The 21,420-nt window shown below is 41.4% G+C and overlaps 1 protein-coding gene across 1 annotated transcript in view; it reads right to left on the bottom strand.

The window, feature by feature from the left end:
* Positions 1–1,939: 1,939 nt before the first annotated feature.
* Positions 1,940–21,420, bottom strand: part of SORCS1 (sortilin related VPS10 domain containing receptor 1) — a 302,649-nt gene continuing 283,168 nt past the window's right edge. Inside the window, exons 23-28 of the mRNA XM_086616954.1 lie at positions 20,548–20,679; positions 9,924–10,023; positions 5,099–5,204; positions 4,763–4,923; positions 3,302–3,420; positions 1,940–1,996 (exon numbers count right to left, since the gene is read on the bottom strand). Coding sequence (XP_086473080.1) covers positions 1,940–1,996; positions 3,302–3,420; positions 4,763–4,923; positions 5,099–5,204; positions 9,924–10,023; positions 20,548–20,679 — 675 coding nt within the window. The remainder of the gene's footprint in view (positions 1,997–3,301; positions 3,421–4,762; positions 4,924–5,098; positions 5,205–9,923; positions 10,024–20,547; positions 20,680–21,420) is intronic.

Below are 21,420 nucleotides of genomic sequence, written 5' to 3'. Positions count from 1 at the left end.
CTACACTGTATTTAACGAAAGGGAAAAAGAAGATGAAAAAGTACATCAAAAGTAATTTTAAAATTAGAAATAGTTCCAACACTCTAATAAAACTTTTGATCAGCTTACTATAAAAATAAGTTGGCTAATGTCGGACTTCAGTGGGGAGTAATATACAGTTGCTGCCAAAACTTTCCCATCTTTCTTAAAGCTGCAGTTGCAAGCATAATAGCAAAGCCACACAAACTGCTGTGTTTGTATCTGTCTTCAGAGAAACTACAGAAAGAGGCAGAGGACTCTGTGCTGTGATTATCCTTTGACTACTATGGGTCTTACACTTGGTATCGCATTTTTTCCTTTGCCAGCGAGTAGGCTGATATGGGTTCGTGCACATTTTGTGACAGAGAAATTCAAACCCACCACCACCACCAAACCCCCACCCCAGGACTCCTGGCAATGCCAACAACGTTGCTTTCTCCTGTTTTTGACACAGGTTGCCATGTGCAATATCTATTGAACAAAAACCACTCATATCAGCCTCCTAAGTGTGCTACACTGATTATGAACTGGCCTCTATTTGTCTTCACCTAACATAGTTAAGTAAGTGTATAATGGTTATTCTCCTTCTCTCTTTGCACTTCAAACCAAAATCCTGGTGCTAGGTTTACCTGAGTTGGGTTGGAAATCAACTGCTGTGATGACCATAGGTTAGACTTCAGACTATCCAGTGTCCTGGGAGGACTTGTTCGAGGTATGCTAAGCCTGCTTTCCTGCTGTTCCCTTGCATAGTCTAAGTGAACACGTCCTGCAGCCTCATTTCTAGTTGCAGTGTAAGATACAAGCTTATGTTACTGGTAAGAAATCAAATCTTGTACAAGAGTGGTCTGGTGGAGCTGAGGCTCAAAATGTCTGGCAACAATTGCAGGCCAAATCCTCCTTTTTTCTTCCTCCTTTGCCCAGAGTGTCAGTAGTTTGCAGACCTGCAATCAAATGGGTTTGCTAAGAGGCATAGACTTTTCCCTCCTCCCTATTCTATGGACAAGGTGTCTTCCAAAAAAATTACAGTCCTTGGAGTGACTCCCAAAAGGCAGAGATCTCCTGGGGCTTACATCAGCACTAAATGCAGCTGAGGGTGTTACTAGGACTTTCTCTTAGCCAAAATTGAATGTGTAAGGCTGGTACAAAGTACAGTGTAAGTTCATGCTGGCAATAATGTCCTGAAAGTGCAGTGCAGACAGACTTCCCTGTCTGTAATGCATGCGAGTTCTGCTCCATCCAAGGTCAGGAGGCAGAAAGTTATCTTTCAACAGGCCTATCAGCAGGGTGCCTTGGTGTGAGTAGGCTAAGAGTCTCCTCGCGCTCAGCCTCCTCGCAGTGGTGGGGCACAGGCAGCAGCTGCAAGTAGAGGAACGAAGGGCAGAGTCCAAACAAAGACATAAATCAGACTGACCAAGAATATTTTCAGTGCCTTTAAACTCCGGTGTGATTTTTCTGTGTGTCCTATGAAAGTCTGCTGGGGCGGCTAGCCCTCCCGCAGCCCAAAGTGCTAAAAGAGCAGTTAAATCTAAAGCCAAGAACCCTAAACACCCCCTCCCACCTCCCCTCTCCCCCCACATCCCAGCCCACCCCTCCCCCTAAAGAAGAGACCCCCATGCATATTCTTGGCCTATATCATTATGAATTTTCTACAAATTAGAGACAGATCAGAAAAAAGAGAGAGTGGAGGGGTGAGGGTAAGGGCCGCAGGAGTGAATAGTGGTACCAGTTCCTCTCCCCCCACCCCCCACTAAAATTGAACACCTGTACAATGCGGTTCCACTATGGTCTCAATATAATGTCCACATGCACAGGCTTAAAGCTAAAAACCCTTTGTCATCTGAAGAATTAAAAAGTCCAAATGCAGTGAGCTCTCCTCCTTTTTTAAGATACAGATATATATCGGTGTCCTCAATTCAACCATTTACATAGGTAGGGATTTCTTTTGTGCTCTGGGGCTCAGCAGCTGTGGAAATACTTCCTGTGGCAAAGAAAGAATAAAATAATAGTCAGTAAATAACAAGGAAGATGTTTGAAGGTATCGCTTTGCTGGCCTTTGGGATTCAACAGTTCCAGACTGACACCTTCTTCCCAGAAATGTTTTCTTGTCATTCAAAACACTGAAGGTGATGTCCTGTTCTTTTGCTAATGAAGATGATTCACCCATGTTGAACAGAAGAGGGAGAGGCCCGAGCAGAGGGGTGGAGGGAAGGAGGGCTTGAGGTCCTCAGAGGAAATGTATAATTCTTTTGCGATGAGAAGGTGTTGGAAATTTCATAAATAACCTTAAGCTTTACATTTGCAAAAGAAGAGCCTAAACCACTCACATCTAGAAAATAGGAACTGTGTTTTTTTGCTGCCAGAGTTTGGAGAGAAAATTAAATGATCCAGGGACATTAATTCATATTCCTCCAAGGAACGATCCCTGAATGTTAGTCAAAGGGGTTGAAAAAACCTGGCTTCTGAACAAGCATACAAAAGAGAAACACCCAATTACAGTCTTGCTTTGTTTTCCCAGAAGTACGAAAACTCATTAAAAAAGAAATTGCTGATTTCCAGAAACAGATGAGGTGGTTGTATAGGAGAGTGAAGAGCCTTTGCACTTTCCATTCTGTTCACACCTAGGTCCAGGCCTTTTCATTTTGTCAATGAGCTCTGATTCAGTTTCCTCATTCATCTTACTGACAGGATGAAAAAATGCTCTTAGGAAGTTTGTAGGACTGATTCCTTTTGATAGAGAATTGAGTCTGTGTTTCCCACATATTTACCTTTTGTGCTCACTAGTGCACTTACAGGTGCAAACCATGGAGTTATAAAAGGCCAATTTTTCATTCAATACAGCATCCAGTAGCACAGCTAAGAAACACAGAAAATGCTGGCTATTGTAGAAAGCCAGAAATGCTATAGTTACACCAAAGGAAAACCTATCTCCAAAATTGGCTTTTGACTGCTTTTATCCTAGAAGCTTCAAGGAATTGGCTTTCAACACCAACCAGAGTAGTTTTGAAGCTACCTTGAATAGAGCTAGCAGGTGACTGACTCTTACCACTTCAGTCTGAGTGACCTGTGAAAATATGTGTTTCCCTACCTCTGAAACTGTGTGAACCAGGATCATTACATTCTTTTGGAAAAGCGAAGCTCAAAGCCCATCTAACTCTAGGAAGAGAGTTCCTGGCCTGAAATTGGGTGTTTCTCCCTTAGCATCCAATTTTGTCTTGGAGGCTTCTGGGGGAAAAAGAAAGAAAAGCAAACAAACAAAAAAGAATTGTTAAAGTTTAGGACCCACCGCTCCGGGTCTTGGCTTGAAACCTCTTGGTGATCCACAAGCCTTTTGGAAGTCCTCTGTCCAGACTACCTTGGTTGCATTTCCTTTCCTTGGGTTCTGGACTGTGGCCTGGGGTTGCTCTGTATGGGAACACCACATGGGAAGGTTGGTTCCCTCACTCCATCCTGTGTTCTGCTAAGCAGGGATGTCCAGGTCTGCTGATGAATAGCTGCTTAAAAGCTTTTAATAGCTACCAGATCTCTCCTTAGTGAATAGGTGATGAGAGATCAGTATTGATTGCAGTGGGGCTTCCAGCTCAGACGTCAGTTTCATCAAGAGACTTTCTTTTTTTTCCTCACAGGTTGTTTCACAGGCCACAATCTTAGCACATCACATTCCCTCCTTTAATTGACCTTCCCCTTGCTCCCTCTTCTGCAGTAGCTATGACGCCAAGCCTGCTTTAGCAAACACTCCCATACATTTTAGGGACATCCTCTGATGGGCTCTAAGGTTTGGTTAAGGTGAAGAAATTGTGCAAATAAGGAATCTCAGTTACAACCATGCTTCACTCCTAAGTCAAAACAGCTATAAACTTTAATTCCTCTAAAATAGGTCCATGTCCTTATTTGCAGGGGTCCTGTACTGTACTTCTGGCCCAGGTGTGCAGAATTGTCACCTCACAAGTGAAGCTGAGCGATGCCCGAGCAATGCCGGCTTTAGCAGAGGATGTCCCTAGGCTGAATCCTCCCTGCTCCGTCTCAATACTTTTACCATAGTCAGGGTAACAGAAAACATGTAAGCATGAACAAACGTGTGACTGATCCCAGTATGCCCACTTCAAGTCTAATCACTTCAGCTCCTGTGAAAGCCTGCTTTGCAAATTTTCAACCACAGAGACCTGTGGGAGAAATCAGCCTGAGGGCAAACCCAACTGTCCAATGCTGAGATCCCAGGTTTTGCTCGATCTCCCTGGAAATCAGCCAGGCTAGTGTTGCTGCTGGCAACAAGGTCTGGCACAGCACAAAGGCCACAGCAGTCAAAACACCAATGAATATTTAGCTTTTAGATCTTGACTTACCGAATCACCTGCTCACCTCCATGTTCCAGGTGAGGGTGGCTGAAGTTCTCCTGGATATGCCTCAGGTGTGGGGTTTAGCCCCGCAACTACATTAGCCGCAGCAAAATAAATTAAATTGCCTTATAATGCAAGCTAAGTGCTGGCAGGATTTTTGAGAAGGGGAAGGGATCTATATAGAGCAACTAGGAGAGAGAAAAAGCCTAAAGTTGTTCCCCTCCCCGTCATCACATGGCAGTGAGGGAGAGGGGAGAGTTAGAAAGGTTTCCTGTAGCAAAACTAATGCTGCAGCAGAAGAGGATGGGAGGAGGAGTGTGCAGGCATATGGGAAGGAGGAAGGCTGAGAAAAGGGTTAGCCAATTGTAAGTCAGAGTCTGACCAGCTGCGGGATGCTGCAAGTTATTTACCTATGGGCTGGACTTCCAACTTCTCATCTACTAGTTGCTCAGGGCTCATCAGCTGACTTTGAGGGACATTAGGTATGCTTTCCCTCTGACTGACTGGACTGACCATCTCTTGATCTTTTTCATTCTGCATCTGTGCATATATATTAAGGCCAGGAATCTTCCTAAAACATTAACAGAAACCATCATTGTGGGGTACTCTGGTAGATGATGTAGCATCAGCTTTTACAAACCAAGAAAAAAAACAACTGCGAAAAAGAAAACCCAGCAAAACAAAACCCAGACACCTCAGTGAAAGGCAGTGATGGGAGGCAAAAAATTGCTCAGGGAGGGTCATACCTTTTGAACTTGTAGATTACAAACACAGCAAGTCCCACAAAAACAACAGAGAGGAGCATCAGCATAGCTGAACCACTGTGGCTGGGAGTGAGGTCCACCAGGGGAGCTGCAAGAGAGGGAAAGAGGGTTAGAGTTGCTCCCAGACCTCATCTGTCCACACATCTCCAGGGCTTCTCTCCCTTTTTAATCCAGCTGGGAGAAACCTGGGTTCAGACCACTTGGTTCAGTTCACCTATCCCTTGATGTGAAGCCCCATAGCTTTCTCCTTCGAAGCCTCTCCTCTCTGGCCTATTAGAGGACTGCCTGAAACATACTCTCTCATATCGCAGATAATTACCTAAGGTAGTTGCAAATGTGGTCACTTAGGTACCAAAATGAGCATTTTCTAAATGATCTTGGAGCTACTCACAGGCTAACTTGTCATATTGACTTTCTATTTTGCTTAGAGTTAGCTCCCCATGCATAGTGAATAACGAGCAATTGGGTCCTCAATTTTCCTGAAGCAACATTGCTCACCATTGTCCTTTTCCTTCCTGACCAGAAGTCCAGTGTCCATCACAGACACTGCCTCAGCATCCATGCCTTATCATGGCAAGTTCTTCTCACACCTCTGACATTTTCAGTTTCTTCCTTTATCTTTCCTACTCTTCTGAACATGTTCTACCCTCTTTACTCTGGTACCCTGCTCTCTCTCCTACAAGTCTTCCATGACAGAGAGTGCACAGGTTCAAGAAAAAAGAAATTAAAAACCTCTAATCAAACAAAAAGTCCCTCCGTGCTTCTCTTCAGAGTTTTGTGCACCGTCTCTTCACGGCCTCTTGCAAAATAAGGCCACACGAAACAGCCAGAAGCGTGGCTTTCCCAGAAATACAAAGTATATGGTATTAGAGACAGTTTCCATCACTCATACACACACACACACAAACAGCAAGACATCTAGCATCCAAAAAGGGATACACATAGGTCCAGCAGTCTCAGTTGTTCATGCAGACACTAATAAAACATACTGTAGACAGACACGCAGTTGTAGCTGTGTCATTACACAGAGCTAATGGACACAGCCGATCCATCCTCACTGACCGTCTCTATCCGGCATTACAGACAGAACGAGGCGCAGGCAGTGCCTTCCTCTGCAAAGCCATGAAAGTAAATTCGAACCGCTGCCATACACATCCTCTGTCTCTTGCCTTTCTTCACATGCACTGAATAGACCCATCCTAAACCAGAGCCAGAAGACACCAGAAAACATACACACACAAGCAAATACTTACTCAGGCACACACATCACACGCACATGTTTTCAGCTGTCACACCCAGCCTGATAAAGCCAAAAATTTGCAAAGAGAAGTGAAAAAACTTCTCCTTCCCACATCAGACAGGCTATCCTCAGGAAGGTGGATAGGAGGCACCAGGGTGAAATGATCCGTTATTATGAATTCCTCACACATCTCCACTCTGTCCCCTCTGTGTCTGTATTTTGTGGGTCTCTGCAGCTCAGCAGGATGACAAAGTGGCTCTCCGACTGATTCAGGCTCAGCATCACTCAACGTTCTTGTTATAATGCTGTGCTGAGAGTCTGGTAATAAACAGCTATTTAACTGCTTCGTGAGGAATACGGGCGTATTTTACTTGGCCTTAGAATTGAGGTTGTTGTCTGTTAGGTTGGGGACCTTGGTTTGTTTTTTTTCCTGAGAAGAAGGAATGAACATGATGAATGGTTTGAAATCTGTTGTCCATAATTGCCATAAATTAATCCTTCCTCCAGTGTGGCCTGAACAAAGAAGATGGGGGTGTGAAACGTGCTGAGGCCAACACCTGTCATTCTGCGCTCCAGGGAACGCACATGCTCACATACAACACACACAGAGGCTCATTTCTGCAGGTTCTGCTTGAATATCCACACCAAGAGAGTTCAGATACTCGCACTTTTGTTCCCTGCAGCGCCTCTGCTGCAGAAATTGCTGCTGTGCATGACCAGGCACACACACAGGGAGGAACATACATGTGCACTGAGGCATGGCAACATAAACGTAGGCATAGGTATACATACGTGTGCACTTACAAAAACACATCCTGAGCTCTGCGGTTCAGTCAAGTACAGCCCATAGCTGCCCAGAGTCCAACACAGAGTCACAGTGAAAAGGCTGGGAAAAACGGATACCACAGACCAGAGCAGCACCTCTGGGCCATGTGCATCCCCCTGGATCATGTTTATGAGGGACTGCTTTTGGTGCTGGCTTGTGTTCCAGGTTTCCCTGCCTTATGTAATTTAATTTTTTATAAAAGCTTGGATTTCAAAAGGGCAATTCTTCCTTGACAACCAAAACAATAGTTGCCAGCAGTGAAGTAAATCTCTTTTGGCATTTTGTCAAATTCTAAACTATTCTCAAGTTTTGATGTCACAAAATTGGGCCTTTTATTTAGACAGGGAACTGAGTCATGACCTCTGTAGCTTGATAGGAGCCACATTCCCTCAAAGACTTCATGGTGGCTGCTCTCTGGGCTTTTAAATACTTAGTTTAGCAGTCCAGGCTCATTTTGCATTCTTACTGAATCATATTTCTGCAAGAGACAAAATCCTGTAGTGTCCCTATAGGACATTGTGAAGCCAGTTACAGCAATCAGTCATATCTCACCAGCGGCGTCGAAGTACAACAAAGCCTACCTTGCAAGACAAATGAGTGTTTGCATTTATTATGGACAAAAAGCAGTCATTCCTGGTGTGTATGTAAATACAAAAAAAACCCCGTGCATTTTCAGTGAGCACAAAGATCATGTATTTACACAGTACGTCTGAGCTGAGCGCTCTCTGCTTCAGCCTGAGCTAGCAATAATAGGCCAGCATGTGCCACACCATCGTTTCAGCATGGCAGCATGCCACACGGAGAGACCCTGTCTTTTGGTTCATTCAGGGCAGCAGACAAGGTTTAGTAGCCAGAAAAGTACTACAGTACCTCCACTAACTATCTAGCTTTGGGACTGGAGCTACCCAGCTTTTAACCAGCTCTGAGCTCTCTCTCAGTTGGAGACCTCTGCACTCCCTCATGCAGAGACGTCCAGAACTCCTCTCCAAGAAGCTGCAGGAGGCTCCTACATACAGCACAAAACTTGGATTCAGAATTATCTTGTATTAATTAAAGGCAGGGCTGTAGTTGTGATTTTAAGTTTCATCTGTTTCCACTACATGAAATCTGGAATGTCCCTTCAGTAGCAAGAAATAAAGATGACCCTTTCCCAGGAATATTTAATGTGATTCTTTCTAACTATAATTTTTTAGAAGAGGCCTAACGGATATTCAGGGCCAGAATAGTCATGTCTAAATGTTCATTTGGGATTTGATCTTAACTTTAATGACTATTGACCAACAGCCATGTGCAGTGGCAGAGTAAATGCCTAAAAACAAATTTCAAAAATTATGAACAATTGCAGGTAACTCCACATTTCAAGCTCATATTAAGATGCTTTCAGATACGTTTCTTTTAGGAGACGGGCATTCAGTATTTTCTGAAAGTATATGCAGTATCACCGGTCATCGTTGAAAATTCAGACCAAGGATTGCTTCTCTGATAACAACTATTATGTAAAATGTATATGAATTTAAATCTTAAATGTACAGTCACACAATTCTTCTGTATATGTCTATTAGATTTTTTTTTGTAAATCTACAGGAGGAAAAAATAACTGCAAAAACTGACTTCTCAAGCTGTTGTATTGGTTTTTTTTTTCTTTGAAGATTACTCATCTGTGCTGCATCTCTGCTTTTTTATACTTTTGGTTCTAACATGTCTAAAACTAAGCATCTTATCCTCTTTTCCACAGCTAATAGAATGCAGAAACATGCAGCAATATTTGCAGGGTAGATATTATCAAGTTCTGCTTAGGAAAAAAGAAATATTGCAAACACCAAGACTTTCTTCTGAGAGGATTTAAATACAGTTGCAATACACCCTTTCTTAACAGTCCCTTTTACCTTCCCTTTCTGGACAAGGCAGCACGTGGACTGACACCAGCTTGAGCAGACCTGTTCATACCATAAAAAGCTTTTTGTAGAGCTGGTACAAGGACTGAGGCATTTAGTTCTCAAGTCAGCAAAAGGCGCTGATACCAACTGATCAGAATTATCAGCAGCTCCTGGAGAAAAGGAATTCCTAAGAATCTTGAGGACTTATTTGTCCTTCCTATCTCTTGTAATAGTTAAATAGGGCCTGTGCTGTGAAATGAGGGTTTAACATACAGAATAGACAGAGACGCACGTAATTAAATATCAGGACTTTGGAGATAGCTCATTTTGAACTGGGATTAGTTCAAGCCCTAACTGCCTATTCTTATGTGTGTGCGTAAGTAAAGGGATTTTAGTCTTTCAGACTGCCGATCAACTTCTGAACTGTGCTTAGTTGCTTTGAATGTTCGTTGACTCTAGAATATCTGAATATATTCAAGGCTAGCTGGTAACCTTTGCACTGTGCAATCCAGGCTGAATAAGCATTGGTGCTGCTTAGTTGTTCAATATTTCAGAGACAGCCAATAACTACACATTTCTACTGCTACTTACACTGCATTTCCAACAACAACAGCAAATTCTTGCACATAAGTAAACAAAAGGATTGGCTGTAAATGCAAAAGCCGCTATATTTATTTGGCATGATAAAGAAAGGGGAGGTGGAGCAGGCATTTTAATGTCTGGCCATACACTGAGTTGTTATTGTGATATAAAAATAAGAAATGTTTAAAATACAGCTCGTAGCACGCTACTACCATCAAGGAATACATTGCTTGCTGTGCTACAGAGCAACAGAGAGGGTGTACATAGAAAAAGGATACCGACCTGCTGTTAAATGGGCAGCATGGACCAGGATTCGAACCCCTGGCTTTAAGTCAAAATGGACTAGGTTTCGGTTCAGTTTCTGGATCAATGATTCTGAAATCTGGAAAAGAGGAGACAATAAGAAATGCATTTGTTTCTTGATCATTGGTTTAGATTTTCAGTAGGTAGGTAGGAAATGGAACTCCACACAAAGCAAAGATTTTGCAGAGGCTCCAGGCTTTCCAAGCACAATTTCTTATTGCCTTACAAAGAGGGAGTTTGTGAAAGCTGAACACATCCGCCAGTACTATGTCCAAAGTGGTTTGTGTACGGTTAGCAATGACTGATAGCAAAAAGTTGCCCTTCTATACGTCTGTAGGAGTGGTCCAGCAGTAAAAGGGAACTGAATCCCAAAGAAACATTACATCCACATGTGTAAGTGTCTGCAGCACCAGTCAGTGACAGCACATCAGTGAACCTCATTTACTATTCAAGCAAAAAGAAGCATTTCAATTATTAATACTCATACAAATAACTTTTTGCTCGTTGAGTGGCCAGCTCTATGATCTCAGAGTATGTGCATGATGTGATACACCTGAATCAAAATGAATAGTTTAAGTCCTTACCCCAGCTTGCACTGAAATTTCAAGTCCTAAAACCAAATTTCATTTCATCCAGCTCTGAGCTTCAAGCCAGCTGCTTCCTAATCCTTATGTACCAGAACCAGCTCGAATCTGAAAGTGTTTACTGACTTCAGAGTGCAGCTTAAACAAAGCGCACGTTCCATCTATTCTATGGGTTACACACAGAACATGCTCTTATGTTCTCTCTTTCATGGGAGAGACACTCCACTGAGCTTTTAGATGACTAGATTATCTTCCTGTAACTCTGATGACAACAATAGAGCTCTATCAGAAATGAAGCAGGCTATTCCTCCTTAAAGGTCACAACAGAAAAGATGAGCATTTGCTGAGATAAGACCACAGGAAATCTGTATTTGTACAGTGAAGAAGTCAAGTTTTGGTCCAAACTGATGATAAACATTCTTTTTTTTAAAGTCAGTTCATCACAATATGCACAGAACTACTTTCTCCATATCACTCTTAAATATATCCAAGAAGTTCCAGGCATGCTGCCATTAAAAGCAAAAAATCCAGGTAGATTAATCAAGGAATGGAAGCCTATAGACATGGTGTTGATAGTTTGTTGTGTGCCTTTTGTATGTTCATTTGCTACATGTCTCATGCCTTTTACATTTTCTTACAGCAGTGAGCAATTTTCCAACTGATCATAGCCATTGTTCTGCGTGTTGGTTTATCGGAAAGTTGGCAGTTGGAAAACTGAAAAAAAAAAAAAATGCCCCTACTCCACAACCCTTAATATGCAGTTGCTGAGAACGTTGTTTTTATAGCTATACCAAGATAAAGAGGAACCGTATTCTAGTGCTCACCACTTAATTTAATTTGTTCTAAATAAATCCTTATTCCTTCTTGAAGATTAATGAAAAATTGTCAGAAAAAAGAACATTCCAATAATTTTTACACCATCTTTTTCATGTTCTTCATTTTTGTCTGGTTGAGTTATTTCAGTAAATGCTACCCAGATATGATTAGATGTTCCTTGGCTATCATTCATCACAGTATGAGATTTATCTGCCTCTTTTATTTTTTTAACATTCTTAATGGTTCTTTCAATACTCTTGGCTTGTACACTTCATTTCTGGCTGCTGATCACTTGAATAGGTGCCTTTGGTCCAATATCAATTTGGCAGTAACTCTTACAGGCATTTATTTATATTTTTAATATATCTCTTTAAAGTTTATAATTTTTTCATGGTGCCAGAATGAGCAGTAAATATATCTCTTTCAATAGCAAGAAAAAATACCACCTGCTTACAAAGAGCCATCTGCTGAGCTCAGAGCAGCAGGGATGGTGACACAAAGATGTGCAGTACATGAAGAAAGCCTGGGAAGCAAATTATATCCCTCTTTAAGAATTTGAGCATATTAAAAACCAAGACTGACACCTATAAAGAGTACTTCATTTCTAAAACTGGAGCAACAGATGCAGATCAATACATGTGCTCTGAGATCCAGATGTTGCTGGGGCAACTGAGCCTTTGAAAAAAAGCAACCACAATACAGTGAACTGAAGAAAAGAGCCAACCACAGTGTGTCATTCCTCTTCAACACATTCTGATAGCTGCACTAAATGATCAGGGAAACAGTAGAGGTAAAAACCATACATGATTCCTTCTCCACAAAAAGAGGTTTAATGTGATGTATAACTGAGAATGCAGCTAGCAAATGTTGCTATCTGGTACTGGAGAACAGTTTCGTCAAGGATTTGGGCAAGAAATGGAAGAAAAGAGGGTAGATTTAGATTAGATATGAGGAAGAAATTCTTCAGTCTGAGGGTGGTGAGTCACTGGAACAGATTGCCCCAGAGAAATCGTGGATGCCCATCCCTGGAAGTGTTCAAGGCCAGGTTGGATGAGGCTTTGAGCAATGTGATCTAGTGGAAGGTGTCCCTGCCTATAGCAGGGGTGTTGAAATTAGATGATCTTTAAGGTCCCTTCCAACGCAAACCATTCTATGACTCTATGAACAGCAGAACCTTGAGAAAGTCATCATGAGAAGAGATCGGAGACTTTCTTGGTCATCAGTGACATGAAGGAACACTGAGATCTCAACTAGCCTGCCTGAGGACTCCTATAGCGCAGAGTGAAGAGGGCAGAACAATAGCACTGGCAGGGATGTTACAGCTGAGAGGTGCCACAGCAGCCTTCCAGCAGGCAAGGTGAGTGTGTGAGAGAAAGCTCAACCAACATTCTTGTCTGGTGAGATGATGAAAAGGAATAATAGGAATGGGAGAGGCAGTAAGAGTGAAGTAGTAAGAAAAAAGAAGACAGGCAGAGAGAAACAGTCACAACAATACGTTTAACATTACTGTATTGCATTGTTACCTGATCATGAATGAGGATTTTGTTGTACTATATCCTGTACAAATGTAACTCAGAATTAAATTATTTCTGCCTGAAGCCATCAGTATCTCAGCAGACGCTTGAAATAGCCATCACTGATCCAGGACTATACGTAAAGTGTCAAAACAGGCAGCAACTGTTCATGCTGCTCAGAGTATACAACATATTTTCTTGGCTCAATTAAATATATGCTGTCCCAGTGGCTTATTGGGTGCAGACTGTTTTTTGCCTGGGTCTTCATGGAATCTGAACAAGTCAAAAAATGAGTAACAGCCTGAGACTTTAAAAGCACCAGAAGTTCTTGTGAGAATCAGGCATCTGCCTTCCTCAGGCAGCTCTGGAGATTCCTGACACACACTTCTGAGGGAAGAACAGATGCATTCAGACACGTTTTTATAATGTTTGCTTGCTTGGTACAATATTTTCATTTCTCTTCATGTGGAAAGTCAGACTCTCTTCTAAACAGATATACAGGCAGCATAGAGAGAGAGAAAAATGCATTTCTATACTTCTAAAAGTTATCTGAAATAGAAACTGTACACAATGGTTTAGAAATGTCAGTATTTGAGGTCAATGAGAAGGCTACACACAGCTAAAGGGCCAAATTCATATTGGGATTGGACACTGCTCTCTGAAGTTGGACCTGATGATGCTTCTGATCCTTACGTGGTCCCAAGGGGATCTGTGAACTGCAGGTCACTGCTGACACTCACTTTGAGACTGGAGAAGTGGCTCTTCTGCCTTTCTTATTCTATCAAGTCTGTTTCTAGCTCAGTGGATCACACGTTGTCAGACCTAGGAGTGGTTCTGACATATATAATTTGTTTACAACATTAATAAAGTGTCTTTGAAATAAATCTCCACACAAAGTCTGATCTCAGTCATGGAGGTAATGAAAAGATTTCAATGGGAAAAATTTTGGGTCTTGCGCCTCCCTTTATTTCTGCATTGAGTGGTAACATGGATGTATTTTTGTTTATAAAGCAGATAAGGAAACATTAAAGTACTTTAGTCTGTTTTAAAAAACAGCTATACAACTCCAATTGAACAGCTAGACCTTCAGCTGGGGAACAGGTTGGCCTCAGGCCTGTCCCTATTCCTCTCTCACTCCTGGAGATACAACTAACTCAGCTGAAGATAAAACTTCTTAGAATAGCAACCTCCTAATTTATAGTCTTCGAGAGTCTCCCTTGTGAAAATAATTAGCTTTCAGAATTAGTTTTGGTCCTTAACTGAGCCTCATTGACTTTATCTGCTTCATTTGCAGAATTAAGCATGATGTGCAAAAATAATTCAGTAATAGAAACCATTCTTCATGTATCATTTTTCATCAAAGGACACATAATGAATAATAATAACAGACAATTTGTGAAAAAAAAAGATTCCAATTTAAAAATGGAACAAAACAAAAATTAATTTGCCTTCTCTTAGCATTTTGTCAGAATTAGGACTGTGAAAGAACCATGTGCATCAAGAAACAGAATTATCACTCAGAAGAGCATTTTCCCATACCTTTATTGAATTTTGAAACCTCTAGTGTAAATTCGTTTAGACTAATTGAATGTGATTCAACTGTGCCAGTACGTACTAGCTAAGAATCTAGATAATTTTATAGATACTGTGTAAGGATCTCAACTAATGAGTGCTACACTTCTATTCAATTCATTGAGTAAATCAATAAACAACTAAGGAAAGAATTATGCACATTGATTGGTAGGAAATAACTTGAACCAGCATTACAAAAGTGAATCAGGAGTCAGGACAAATGTGGATTACTTTAAACTGTGCCACTCACCCTGCATAACCTTGGTAACTTTACAAGGCCTGTAAAGCTTGCTTGTCTTAGCAATGAAAAGAGCTCAATCACTGACTTGTAGGGTCCAGCAGGAATTTCTAGAGATCTTTCAATGAAAGATGCTAAATTCAAGCTGCCATTAGTATTGAGATCCCGTGAGAGCACAAGGCGGAGGACGTTCCTGTGGTTGTTCTGGGGCAAGAACTGACCAGCAGATATGAAACTCAGAGAGAACCTGGACATAAAAGCCAGGATCCGCTTTAGATGAACAAAAGTGACCAGAAGTTGTTTTGAGAATCAGGGCCTCAGTACACTGAGCAAGAGATGAGAAGGCGAGAAGGCTGCTAGTCACATGGCAGGAGTTAACTCAAAGATATTAAGACAAGATATATAGACAGTGTCTTCTGCAGCACACAAGCAGCTGATCAAGAAAAGCTGGTGAAGGAAAAAAGCCTCTTGGTACAAGGTCTTCTTGTTCATATTATTCCATTCTCTCCCCACCTGCTTTTACTTCTTAAATACTAGTCCAACCTTCCCTAAACACTCAGTGGAAGACTTGGTCTGCACAAAAAGGTACAGATGTTAAAGAAAATCTCTCCTAGTAAACAGTAGATTATTTACCCCTCTTTAATTTCCAGGACTGACTGGCACCATTTTCTGTTCGGTTTGAACGTGTTCATTGTCGTGATTTTGTTGCTAAAATATTTTGGTGATGGACATATCTGAAATACATCAGAGGAAAGAAGAGTAGTGAAACTGTATATGCTAAAACACTAAAGCTTAGGAGGGTGGGTGACAAAAAATGTATAAAAAAAGACAGAAGCTTCATCAGCTACAATAAGGCAGAAGTAAAACTAAATCTGCTTTAAGGAAAGAATCCTAGGACATATACAGATTCAGGCTTCCTAAATGCCACTCTCTATAGTGTTAAATCACCAGAGGTATTTCATCTCCTCAGTTCATCACTGCTCATTTGATATTCAGTCATCCATGTCACTTCCCATCTCTTTGGCTGGATACAGATACTGGCCACAGCTGCAACATGTTGAGCACAGTTGGCTACTAACCAGCTGGTGTTGCCATTCGCCAAAGACTGTCATGCTTGCTACATTGCTGATAGCTCTTTTTCAGATAAAAGATTAATGGCCTCAAATGTCATTACCTAGTTGCTCCTGCATCTATTTTGCATTCTGCTTTTATGTGTATTTTGAATAGGGCAGGAAAAAGCATGCAAATGGAGAACTAAAGGGAAATGCATGAAAACACTAAAACCTTTACTTGATATGAAAACATCACTTTAGCATTCTCATTTATCTTCTGCTTACATCTCATTTGACTAACAGGAGACACATTTGCTACGTTTGACAAAAAGCCTCCAGTAGCAAACAATGGGGAGAGAAGATAATTTGGGAAATGCATAAATAAAAAGATAACCCTTCAGTATCTTCCTATCGAGTAAAACCTTACACTAAAATTGAGTAAGCACATCTGTGTATTGGTATCACTGCCCTCTGCTGAATTGTAAGTAGAATATCTTCCTACTGCTCACTCATTCTGAATTGGATTAGTGCTAAAAATTACTCAAAAAATTACTTGAAATGCTACTAATTAGAGGTTTGTCCTTCACTGAAGAGAAAGAATTCAGTGCTTTTGAAGTGGCAGATCAGAATTCTGTAATCATCACGTTCACCAAGCCTGTCCATAAAGATGGTGTCACGTCAGCCCAAGTGGCCAACGGCAATTCTGGATGGCTGTTTTTGCAAGATTTAGATGTTTTCATGGTATTGCAGTGACAACATGCAAATCAAAGAGCAGCATTTTACAACTGCCAATTATTTCTACATTTTTAAGCAGGTTGGTAGTCTGTCCTCAGTTACTGTGAAATGAAGCAGAGGAGCCAAGTGACCCAATTAAAAAAAAAAAAAGCAAAGTCACAACATTCTGGTGATAAATACAAGATTTTTTTGAATATGCAAAATGTTTTGGGATTCTGCAGGATGAAAATGCCTTTTGATTTTTATGAAGCTGTGAAGAATAAGTTTACACTGACTACAGAAAGTGGAATGGATCAAGTAATCTGAGGTCCTTGGAAATTCTGTATTTATGTATTACGTGGAATTGTCCCATGCTGCACATGGAGAAAAGTTCCCCAGCCTCATATGTAGCATTTTTTTCCAGCTGTCAAGAGCAGTTAAACTTTTTAAAAGGCACTTTAGTCTCCCACGGGAAATATCAGGAATGCAGAGTTCACATTTCTAAATGTAATCTGCAAACAGACATGACAATAATTGGTACTGTGTGTACACAGAAAAAATAATTTGGGGCACTTGAATGTGAGCAGTACATCAGCTCAAGGAGAAAATGACATCTACCATCTAACCACAGTCTCAACAAGAGCCTGAGACTGAGACAAATGCGCCACCCTAATGGAAAACTGCATGGAAACGTACATTTGTCAAGTGGGATGCAAGGCCTAGGACAACTTCCACGGTACCAATATTACTTTACCCAACAACTCATGGCTTAGTGTGTTTAAGCTCGTAAATATGAGTGGCACAAACTAGTATTATAGACTTTGATAATTGGAAACTAAGACGTAGATTTTCAAGGGACAGTGGACATCTAGCTGCTTCTGAAGTCAATGGGAATTATGTATGTAGAGACCACAGAGTGGCTGGACAGAGACCAAAGTTATGCTTAAAAAGCCAAATGAGTACGTAACAGATAAAACCAGACCAGCTTAATCTGTCTCAAGGGGAAACAGCAAGAAAGCAGATCCCTCAATGGTCATTAGATATTTATCGGATTCCCTGGTAAATGTAAAAGTCCATGAAAATGGACTTCATTGTCACCCTTCATTGTTACCCATGGCAAAATAATGGTCTAGCTCAGGTGATGAAACACAGCTTGGTTAACCGAGTTGCCCCAAAACCTCACAGGTGCTCTGTGATAGACATGGCTTGAAGCAACTTCAGGAGTTTCATGTGCAGAGATGTAGTTCGAATTCCCTCTTCTGCTACTGTTTCTATTCCTTTTGCTTTCCTCCCACTCCATCAGCTGTCCTTAGCCTTGCTTGTTCTAGCTAACAAAAGTTAGCACACACCACCCACATGGTTTACATGGCTTCTACCCTTCAAACCCAAGTTGGATGAGCAGAACATCAGGACCACAGCGTGTCCCTTGTCTCTGTTCTGGTACCTGGCACGTGAATATGGTGGATTCAGGGCTGTATCACCACATCCATGTCATACAACTGCAAGTATACGTGTTGACTTAGGAGGCTCTAACGGGAGGGGAAGAGAAGAAGAGGGTTACATCATACTTCATTCTCCTGATAAATCCGTGCCTACAGTGTGCATGGTGGGTTTCATGCCCTTCTGTGGTGTTTCATTCAGTTTCACCAACTTTTGATTTTGAGAATGAGTTAGGTTTTCCCTCCCTTGGGCACTGAAAGAAGGACTTTTGCAGAACAGAAACATTAATTTCTGTAACTCCTCTCCATCTGATCTGTTCTGACTGCGAGTTCTCCAGGGACAAAAACTATTTGTCATTGTGTCTCTGGACAGGCTCACCATGAGTCTCAGGTTTAGAGAGTAGCTTCCATGTGTGATATAACACCATGAAAAAAGGAACTTATAAAATTAAGTGCTTCCTTAAGAAACCATATTCCATTGCAGTGTTTGTGCAAACTATTTCCATTTTGTTCCTGTATACTTTGAAGCTTCTGTTCTAAATTAGAAAAAATCATCCAGAACTAACACTCCTTTGGGTGTGCACCTGCAAACACACAAAATCACATGTGCCTTTGAATAGCTTGTTGCTTGCTTATGAACACAAAACAGAATTCTGTTCCTACCAGAAAAGAACACTATACATCATAAAGTACCCAAGAAGCAACTTAAGCTGTCATCAGCAAAAACATTTGCTTTCAGTACTCATCTCAGTGACTTCAGGCACAGAGAGAAGCTGTTGAATGGGCTCTGAAACACTTTGGGAAAGGGATAGTGAAGGATCACAGGCCAAACAGATGACAAAACAGGAACAGTATCAGAACATGCTTCAGAGCTAGGGGCAGAGACACCTTTTGGGGCCCTGCTTAGGCAGTTCCCACTGAAAACAATGCCATTTTCTACTGGAGTAACTAGGAAGGGGAATGCAGTACCCGCAGACTAGTAAGAAAAACATTCTGATGATCCTGATGGGAGCAGGGGAGATACTTCTCCACAAGAAACAGCTGGCTGCAAATGGTAAATAGTTTCTCTGTCTTCAAAGGTTACTGTTTGGATCCTGCGGGATGTCAGAGAAGTTGCTGGAGTTCCACTGAAAATGACATTTCTTCTTGTCCAAAAAAAAGTGTCATGAGAGCACTGTCAGGGCTTCCTTTCTCCACAGCCACAGAGACTTTGTTTTTAAAGGAGGAGAAAAGAAAGGGACAAAGAGAGGGAGTAATTGTCAAAATACAATAAGCTGCTGAGTGGCACAGGAGACCTGGGTCAGATGTAAATTTGAAAGTTTATGGACTGACTTCCTTGCCAATTTGTGATAAAGGAAAGGAGATGGGGGATGAAAGAGAAAAGGGAGGAAAGGTTTTGCAGAGCAGTAAATCTCCAACTTTTTTGTTTATTACATGGGTGGTGAAAATTGCAGAGGAAAGACATCTGTCAAAAAAAGATGATGGCTAAGGATGCTGAGCAAGGGAAAGCTTAAGCATAGGGGTGATCTAATGGTTTGAGGCCCACAGCTAAATTAACAAGGCTTTAGACAACTGCAAGAAGCAATTGCAACAGCCAGTAACAGGTCAGGTAGATGAAAAGGATATTAAAAAACAAGAATACAAAAATGGGAAGATATCGTTGATACATGTACTGATGGGAAGATTTCACTCATTCACAAATTGAGGGACAAATTCAAAGAGAAATGCTAAAAACCTTGTACCATCCAGGGGAGTAGCAGGCATCCAGTAATGCTGAAGATTTCACCATAGCACTGAGACTGCTATTTGTGAGCTGATGACACCTTCTACCCCAGTACTCATATAGCCCATACCAACACGGGGTTTGCCTGCTTGAGCCTCAGACATGCCGTATGGAGAGGCAGAGGTACAGTGGTGCTTCCATCAGGGATAGTTATTTTTGCCCCTGGAATCTGAGGTAAAAAGCTGAGAGATATTTCAGGATAATTGCCCAGTACGTGTTTTATCTTTTTGCAACAATCATGCTAGGCCCACCTGGCGGGAAGGACCTTTTGAGTCTGCAGGGAGATATAGTCCTTCAGTTATAACCTGCTTCAGCCTTGCACAGAGAAAACAATCCATCGTGGCTGAACCCCACTGCTAGCATCATGAAGAGGGCAGGCAGACAATCCAACTCCATCCTTGTGCCTTAAAGTAATGAAGTTCTGATCTGCCCAGGTCTACCACCCAGCTCTGTCCTCCAGTGCTCTCTAGACTTGACAGCGTCATAAACTTTGCCTCATGAGGCTACTCCAGTCCATGTTGGCAGGAATCATCCCCTAAATCCCTTCTGTTTTCTTCCTACTTCCATGAAGTAGAACAAAACTTCTAAGGAAGAGACATGATATCATACAAATTTATGCCAATTTAACATTACTGAGGGAACCCAAATGGGAGTCTTAACTCCTGCATACAGCTCCAAAGCCTGTTTCCAGTGTTTGGCAGATAAAAAAAACAAACATCACCACAAATAAAACCCAAAGAGGATGTAGCATGTAACACAGTCATTATTTAGACCCCAGTGAATCAGATGCATTTGTACCACCATTATTTGTTCTAACCTGTCTTGGAAATCCCATGTATATATATACACAAGTGCATAAATGTACACTCCTCCAAGCAGTAGACACAATACCTGCTCTAGGTTTGCTGCTGCTCTTTTATTTTCTCCTGTGGCATCTTGGTACGGTAAAATGAAGAGTTCAGCAGATGTGGGCAGACCGGGGAGCACTGCGACCAGAATATGCTTGCTTGAAATACCTGTTGCCTGATACACAGACAATTAATGGACAGATAAACAGTGGGGATGGCACTGAATGCTGACAGGTTCTTTGCTAAAGCATCACTGTATGTATACAAATGAAATAGGGTATATTTGGTACAACAGGGAGAATCTTGTCAAAATCCACTGCAGGTAAAAAGTCAGAGATTAATCATTTCCTGACCTAAGCTATTTTACCATGTTCTCCAGTAAAATATGCAGGGTCTTAAGGCAACAGTGATAATCAGACATGCTAAAAGGAGCTCCTAAACAACAGTTGCATTTGGTACAATTTGTTTTGTCTAAATTCAAGCCTATCCCAAGCTAGGCTCTGAGGTTCTTCATTTAGTCGACGGTAAGAAGCCTCATGTTAAAGGGCAAGGTATGTGGGCAGAATTGCACTCTCGAGATGTGATTAGACAAAACATCTTAAAAGCCTCGTGGAGACCCAGGGAGAGAGAAGATGATGAATCAAGTTTGAATCCCAAAAGCCAAACAAATTCTTATAGTTCACATCCTGAGTCAGTTCCACAAGTTAATGAGGATTTTTTTTTTTTAGGTGTTAAAGATTGCATTAATCTGCAAACTTTCATTTCTTTTGTCTTCTTGGCTGAAAATCTTAAGCAACTAGTTTAAACCCAAATCCTCCTTCAACACAAATTAGCCAAAATTCCTTAAAAGGTATGCCACAGGCATTACTACCTCGGTCATCAGGTTTCAGCTGCTGTTGCCATGATATTACACAAT

The sequence above is a fragment of the Tauraco erythrolophus genome, chromosome 9 (assembly GCF_009769465.1).
Source record: "Tauraco erythrolophus isolate bTauEry1 chromosome 9, bTauEry1.pri, whole genome shotgun sequence".
Lineage (NCBI taxonomy): Eukaryota > Metazoa > Chordata > Aves > Musophagiformes > Musophagidae > Tauraco > Tauraco erythrolophus.
This window is presented reverse-complemented; position numbering and strand designations above follow the sequence as displayed.